The sequence below is a fragment of the Conger conger genome, chromosome 5, assembly GCF_963514075.1.
Source record: "Conger conger chromosome 5, fConCon1.1, whole genome shotgun sequence".
Classification (NCBI taxonomy): domain Eukaryota; kingdom Metazoa; phylum Chordata; class Actinopteri; order Anguilliformes; family Congridae; genus Conger; species Conger conger.
In genome coordinates this window covers 3,565,412-3,573,543 of record NC_083764.1, presented here as the reverse complement: position 1 = coordinate 3,573,543, position 8,132 = coordinate 3,565,412, and the positions used below count along the sequence as shown (strand labels likewise).

Below are 8,132 nucleotides of genomic sequence, written 5' to 3'. Positions count from 1 at the left end.
TCTGAGGATGTTCCTGTAGGCAGTTCCTGCTCCCAGTGCTCTGAAGGCCCAGTCGTGTATCTCTCTCCAGTGAAGCGTCTCTGCTCACCCTGCAGGCCGCCCTGGCTGGAGGCACTACCATGGTGATCGGGCACGTCCTCCCGGAGAAGGACACGTCCCTGCTGGACGCCTACGAAAAGTGCCGCGCCATCGCCGACCCCAAAACCTGCTGCGACTACGCCCTGCACGTGGGCGTCACCTGGTGGGGACCCAAGGTAACTGCGCCTCTTATTCTGGTCAGGAGGTCCATGAAATTAGATCACCTGTAACCTAGTGGCTATGTGCTTGACTGGGACCCGGAAGGTTGCTGGTTCAAGGGCCCAGTGTACATAATAAGATCAGTGCAGCTGCTGGGCCCTTGAGCAAGGCCCGTAACCCCACATTGCTCCAGGGGGGGATTGGCCCCCTGCTTAGTCTAATCAACTGTAACTCACTTTGGATAAAAGCATCAGATAAATAAGCCAACATTCTTGGCTTAAAAATGCACGTCTAAGCTACAGTATTTACGTTTGATGTCCAAATCTCTCAGTTCCTGGCAGAGTCGGGATGTAAATAATTTATAACATGGAGTACAGCCATTGAATGCCCAGAAATGGGGGATCTGTTTACCACATATAAGACTTATTTTTTTAAAGAATTAAGCCGTAGATGACATTGTAAACATTAGTCGTTTGACATTGTAAACATCTCTGAGTGAACTGGGTTTCCAAATAACATGGCATAACACAATGGTGAGAACAGGCCATTCAGCCCAGCAATGCTCACCTTTTCCGACCACTAAGTATACGTACTGCTTAGTTTGCCAAAAAGCTAAATAGTATCTAGCACCGTGTCAAGCCTGGTCCTGAAACCCCCCAGCGTTTCTGCCTCCGCTCCAGACAGTACCAGCGTGTGATAACACCCCCCCCCCCCCCCTCCCCCCAGGTGCGGGCGGAGATGGAGACCCTGGTGCGGGAGCGGGGCGTGAACTCGTTCCAGATGTTCATGGCCTATAAGGACCTGCAGATGCTGCGGGACTGTGAGCTGTACCAGGCCTTCCAGACCTGCAAGGACATCGGAGCGGGTGGCCAGGGTCCTCGCCGAGAACGGGGAGCTGGTGGCCGAGGTGAGGGGGGGGGGGGTATGAGTCCGCTGTGCCAAGGTTATGGTCAGGCTTTACATTCTAGGACAATCTCTTACACAAGTGTGTATGATGTGTGGGGCAGCCTGTAGCCTAGTGGCTAAGGTACATGACTGGGGCAGCCTGTAGCCTCGTGGCTAAGGTACACGACTGGGGAAGCCTGTAGCCTAGTGGCTAAGGTACATGACTGGGGCAGCCTGTAGCCTAGTGGCTAAGGTACATGACTGGACCCGGAAGGGTGGTGGTTCAAGCCCCAGTGTAGCCACGATAAGATCAGTGCAGCTGTTGAGCCCTTGATCAAGGCCCTTAACCCCACATTGCTCCAGTGGGGGATTGGCCCCTGCTTAGTCTGATCAGCATAATTTAAGTTGCTTTCGTTATTTAGCTTTTATCCAACTCGACTTCACATTAACATTACGATGATTAGAGTAGACTATAGTTACCCAGACATCCCACAAACCACAGCTGTCTCTGACTTTAAATGCGAATCGCGGGTATGAACATTATGGAAGTACAAAGGCTCGTCAGGAACGTCATGTCCCACAAAGTGGAAAACGAAGCATGTCCCACAATGCACTGCCCTGGGGGTCTCATGAGCAGAGGAGACGCGATTGGTCCCGAGGAGGCCTGTGTAGATGGGGGGGAAGGGGGGAAGGGGGGAGGTTTGTGACTCATCAGCTGCAGGTGCTGCTGCAGGCGCTCCATGACCCAGAATGGTCATGAGAGGGGGCAAGGGCTGCTGTGACCTGTGTGTGGAACATCAGCACAAACAACCCCACTGTTTGAGCCGATCCCTTCCGCTGCCTGAACTCTCAATGGCTCTAGAGTTTAGATAAATACCCCAAAGTGCAAAATGTCTCTCTGAGGACACTTTCTCAACGTTCCAGTTCCTGTCGAGATTTCATTTTGTCAGATTTGTAGCCATAGTAACAACAATTTCGGCATAATTGAATGAAAACCCTCTATAATAGAAGGACTTGGTCCGATATCTCTGGGGTGTGTCGTTATGTGTTGCTTACCCTTTAAGGGAACATTACCATAATGCCGCAGTGTGCTACAACAGGGTTCCACACCCTTTGTGACACCACAGTCCCAGACAGCGCCCTGCTTCTGATGTCACAATGCAGATGCCCTGGTGTCACAATGCAGATGCCCAGTGAATTCAGTCCCCTGCTAGTCAGGTTAATTTACAGTAATGTAAATATGTAAATAGCATGGTATTGGCTGCCTTTGTCTATGTGTGTTGTTTGCTATTTGTACTTGACCCAATTGGACATCCAGCTGTTATAAACATAACCCTCCCAGCTGTGAGCATGCTCGAGCATACATGCACATGACCGTGAATATTCATGCTTAGATGCAGCGCACCAAGATTCTCACACACTCACACGCACGCACACACACTCACACACACGCACATGCACGCACGCACACACTCACACGCACGCACACACTCACATGCACGCACACACTCACACGCACATGCACATGCACGCACGCACACACACACACTCACACACATGCACACATACACACACTCTCACACACACACACTCACACGCACACACACACACACAGAGGCTGAAACACATCCCTACACTAAGCTTTCTCTTTCCTCTCTACATCCTCCCACTCTCTCCACTGTCACCTCCCTTCCTGCATCCTTCCTTCCCTCTTTCCCACTGCCTATTCCATCTCTCTCTATTTATCTATCTATCTATCTATCTCTATCTCTTCTGTCTCTTTCTGTCTTGGTGCCCTCTCTCTTCCTTTACCCTTTCTCTCTCTCTCCTGTGTATCTCTGATCTCCAGCTGATGTCAAGTGCATTTGGTGCATTCATCTCCTCCCTGAAGCACAGATCAAGCAGCAGATGCACACACACACACACACACACACACACACACCATTACGCACAAACGGCTACACAACGCTCATGCACACACATACCGAGAACTAGCTGCAAGATGCTGAACTGACCCCATTAACACACACACACACACACACACGCACACACGATGCTTGCACACCGCCATCTTTCCTGCTGAAACCGGTTTTGAAGACTGTATCCCCGGGCAGCACTGTCACGGTTTCCAGAGAGACCGCGGCAGCAGCCCCGTATTCCGCCATGCGGTGACGTCAGCTCCGTGCCAGCGCGCAGCGGCGAGCAGCGGGCGGTCTAACGGAGCCGTGGCGGTTATATAACATCCACCAATCCGTTTAAAACCGCTGCTAGCGGCAGCTAACCATCGCCTTTCATTAATTCAATTCAGTTCAGTTGTGTTTGTATACCGCTGAGTACTGTCACAATCCAGACGCTTTACGTAATAACAGAAGGGAAGGGAGAATGGGAAATACCAGCCCCCAGATAGCACATGAGGTGAAAAAATTAAAAAAATAAAATCCCTAGTGGGGAGAGTAACCCACAATCAGTAGCGAGAAAAAACAGTCGCGTGATCCACGCCCGCCTCTGGTGACAAAAAGCGCCAGGGATGCTGGGAAACCGAGTTTCCTGCACATCGGGAAAGGAAAGAGGACGCGGTTAGCATTAGCTACCGGAGCTGGAAGCATCACCATTTAGCTGTAATGTGGTATCATCACCGCCTCAATCCCATAAGCGGGTGGTGTCCGTCGATCACGCCACACCACAGCAGGGGCGGCTGAATGAATTAGCGGGGAATTATCGGAGGTCCGCGGGGCGGTTTTAGTGCCTGCCAGCCCTCACCAGACGCCCTCGCCACCTGCTCCGTCTGCGACGCCAGCCAGGCACATCTCGCGTCATATCTTCCGTTACATTTTCTCCCTCTAATAACTTGGCCAGGATTGATAAACAGTGGGATGAAATGAATTTGACAGACCGAGTAAGAATACGTGACTAAATTAATTAGGCGAAACACTGGCGTTAGCTCTGCTCAGGTGCAGTAAACACGCGTAGACACATCCATTACTAATGACATACATAACGTTCGCTTTTGTTTGCGGTGGGTTTGTTTCACAACATCGATTCGCTGCAGTTAAAAATAAACTGCGCAGTAGCCTTAATTCATATAAATCCCCGCTGACGAATGACGTCTTGCAGTTGACAGCTGTCCATGTCTGCCGTTCGGCTGAAAAATCTGCACTCTCATGGTTCCGAATGTCCGTTGGCGCCCTCTAGTGGCCAAACAGGGGAAATGAAGCCCTGTCATTTGATTGGGGTGTGTGTGTGTGTGTGTGTGTGTGTTACAGGGGGCCAAAGAAGCCTTGGATCTAGGCATCAGTGGACCAGAGGGGATTGAGATCAGCAGGCCTGAGGAGGTGAGAGAACTTCTACACTATAAGAGTAATAAAGTGTTTATCGGTGACTAACAGAGTGTTTAATGTGGAGATAGGAGTGCCAGGATCTCTCACTGCTGTCATGTTTGTTACCCCCCCCCCCCCCCCCACCTCCGCCCCGCAAACAGCTGGAGGCAGAGGCCACCCACCGAGCCATCACCATCGCCAACAGGGTGAGTGCACAGCTGAGGGTTCACTGGGGCTTCCCTATAGCAGCTGGACGGGGAGGAGCCGGCGCTGAAATGGCTGAACTGATTGGTTATTGTCCGCTGTGCCCTGCTGCAGGCTCACTGCCCCGTCTACCTGGTCAATGTGTCCAGCATGGCGGCAGGGGACGTCGTGTCCTCCGCGAAGATGCTGGGTGAGGATCCAGTCTCTCTGCGTCTTTCTCTCTTTCTCTCAATCCTTCTCTCTCTCTCCCTCCCCTCCTTTTCCTCCCTCTCTCTGTCTCTCTCTCACTCTCTCTCGCTATCCACCTTTCCCCATCTCTGTCTGTCTCTCTCTCTCTCTCCGTGTTGGAAAAGCACATCAGTAGATGAGGAGACCAGTCATACACATGCTACTCTCAGGCTAACTGGAGAAGCAACAGACGCACTTGAATTGCCAATTCCCCCCCCTCCCCCATTAAAAAACCTCATGTTGCAATGTCTGAAATAATTATACCTGTGCTTCTCAAAAGTGTGTGTCTCTGGCCGTGTGCGTACCTGTGCAGGTAAGGTGGTCCACGCGGAGACCACCACGGCCCACTCGGTGCTGAACGGGCTGCACTACTACCACCAGGACTGGGCCCACGCCGCGGCCTACGTCACCGTGCCCCCCCTGCGCCTGGACCCCAACACGCCCAACTACCTGATGAGTCTGCTGGGAAAGTACGCCCCCACGCCTACCCCAAAGCACCACCCCACGCCTACCCCAAAGCACCACCCCACGCCTACCCCAAACCACCACCTCAAACCACCAAACCACCACCCCCCGCCCCAAACTAACACCCCCACCCCTCTGCGCCCGGACCCCAACACGCCCAACTACCTGATGAGCCTGCTGGGAAAGTACGCCCCCACGCCTACCCCAAAAACCACCACCCCACGCCTACCCCAAACCACCATCCCAAAACTAACACCCCCACCCCCCCATGCCCGGACCCCAACACGCCCAACTACATGATGAGTCTGCTGGGAAAGTACTCCCCCACCCCCACCCCAAAAACCATCCCACCCCTACACAAAACCACCACCCCAAACCACCCCCCTCCAACACTGGAAAGGTGTAGAACATGGGACCTTTAAAAGGTGTTGGCGCTGTGTTTGAGAGTGAGTTGTTCTGCGTTGACGCTCCTGGTTCTCCGCAGCGACACGCTGAACGTGGTGTCCTCAGACCACCGGCCCTTCACCACCAAGCAGAAGGCCATGGGAAAAGAGGACTTCACCAAGATCCCCCACGGAGTGGCCGGCATCCAGGACCGCATGAGCGTCATCTGGGAGAGGGGCGTGGTGGGTCCCTCTCCTGTCCTTCAGTCTGATCCATCCATCCCCCTCTCCTCTCCTCTCTTACTCCCTCCCACTCCATCCATCCCCCTCTCCTCTCCTCTCTTATTCCCTCCCACTCCATCCATCCCCCTCTCCTCTCCTCTCTTACTCCCTCCCACTCCATCCATCCCCCTCTCTTCTCCTCTCTTACTCCCTGCCACTCCATCCATCCCGCTCTCCTCTCCTCTCTCTCCCACTCTCTCCATCCCCCTCTCTTCTTCTCTCTCTCTCTCTCTCTCCATCCTCCTCTCCTCTTCTCCTCTCTCCATCCCCCTCTCCTCTCCTCTCTCTCCCACTCTCTCCATCCCCCTCTCTTCTTCTCTCTCTCTCTCTCCATCCTCCTCATCTTCTCCTCTCTCTCCATCCTTCTCCACTTCTCTGCTGATATTTCACAGTCAGGTCACCTCGTATGACCATTCTGTGCTCCTCCCTCCCTCCCCAGGTGGGGGGTAAGATGGATGAGAATCGCTTTGTGGCGGTGACCAGCTCCAACGCCGCCAAAATCTACAACCTGTACCCCCGCAAGGGCCGCATCATCCCCGGGGCCGACGCTGACCTGGTGGTGTGGGACCCCGACGCGACCAGGTACCCAAACTCCCCCCCCCGACATCCCCCCGACATCACCCCCCATCCCCCCTGTAATCCGCCCGATATCACCCCCCATCCCCGACATCCCCCCGACATCACCCCCCATCCCCCCCAACATCCCCCCGATATCACCCCCCATCCCCCCCAACATCCCCCCGACATCACCCCCCATCCCCCCCGTAATCCTCCCGATATCACCCCCCCATCCCCCCCGACATCCCCCCGATATCACCCCCCATCCCCCCGACATCACCCCCAATATCACCCCCAATATCACCCCCAATATCACCCCCCATCCCCGACATCCCCCCGATATCACCCCCCATCCCCCCCGTAATCCTCCCGATATCACCCCCCATCCCCCCGACATCACCCCCAATATCACCCCCAATATCACCCCCCATCCCCGACATCCCCCCGATATCACCCCCCATCCCCCCCGTAATCCTCCCGATATCACCCCCCCATCCCCCCCGACATCCCCCCGATATCACCCCCCATCCCCCCGACATCACCCCCAATATCACCCCCAATATCACCCCCAATATCACTCCCCATCCCCGACATCCCCCCGACATCACCCCCCATCCCCCCCGTAATCCTCCCGATACCACCCCCCCATCCCCCCCGACATCCCCCCGATATCACCCCCCATCCCCCCGACATCACCCCCAATATCACCCCCAATATCACCCCCAATATCACCCCCCATCCCCGACATCCCCCCGATATCACCCCCCATCCCCCCCGTAATCCCCCCGATATCACCCCCCATCCCCGACATCCCCCCAATATCACCCCCGATATCACCCCCATCCCCCCCGACATCACCCCCCTGAAATCCCCCCCACCCCCCCGACATCACCCCCCAACATCCCCCCAATATCAGCCCCAATATCAGCCCCCATCCCCGACATCACCCCCCCGAAATCCCCCCCACCCCCCCGATATCACCCCCCATCCCCCCCCAACATCCCCCCAATATCAGCCCCAATATCAGCCCCCATCCCCGACATCACCCCCCATCACTGCCCAGTGACCTGTCCTTTACCTTTATCCCAACGCGACCAGGTACCCAAACTACCCCCCCGACATCCCCCCGACATCACCCCCCATCACTGCCCAGTGACCTGTCCTTTACCTTTACCCCGACGCGACCAGGTACCCAAACTACCCCCCCCAATTCTGTACGGCTGCACCACTGCTGAGTCATTATATTATTTATATCAGCAACATCCCTGAGTGGGCCTTTAAAGGGTTAATTAACAAACTAACGTGCTGGCGATGAATCCCCCACTCACTGTACCTGCGCAGTTTTACAGTGCCTTAATGTGCCACGTGTGTGTGTTTGCGTTTGTGTGTGTGTGTGTGTGTGTGTGCGTGTGTGTGTCCTCCGTACAGGACCATCTCCGTGACGACACAGCTGCAGGGCGGCGACTTCAACCTGTATGAGAACCTGCGTTGCCATGGCGTTCCCCTGGTGACAGTCAGCCGTGGTCGGGTGGTGTGTGAGAACGGCGTGTTCATGTGCGCGGAGGGTTCCGGA

General features: G+C 54.9%; 1 protein-coding gene across 1 annotated transcript in view; it reads left to right on the top strand.

Moving 5' to 3' along the window:
• dpysl5a (dihydropyrimidinase like 5a) overlaps positions 1–8,132 on the top strand; it is a 42,410-nt gene that overhangs the window by 30,622 nt on the left and 3,656 nt on the right. The window contains 10 exon segments of the mRNA XM_061241864.1: positions 96–254; positions 964–1,101; positions 1,103–1,144; positions 4,386–4,454; positions 4,601–4,645; positions 4,758–4,833; positions 5,185–5,341; positions 5,821–5,962; positions 6,441–6,583; positions 7,988–8,132. The exon segment at positions 7,988–8,132 is cut by the window's right edge and continues 63 nt beyond it. Of these exon segments, the coding sequence (XP_061097848.1) occupies positions 96–254; positions 964–1,101; positions 1,103–1,144; positions 4,386–4,454; positions 4,601–4,645; positions 4,758–4,833; positions 5,185–5,341; positions 5,821–5,962; positions 6,441–6,583; positions 7,988–8,132 (1,116 nt within the window).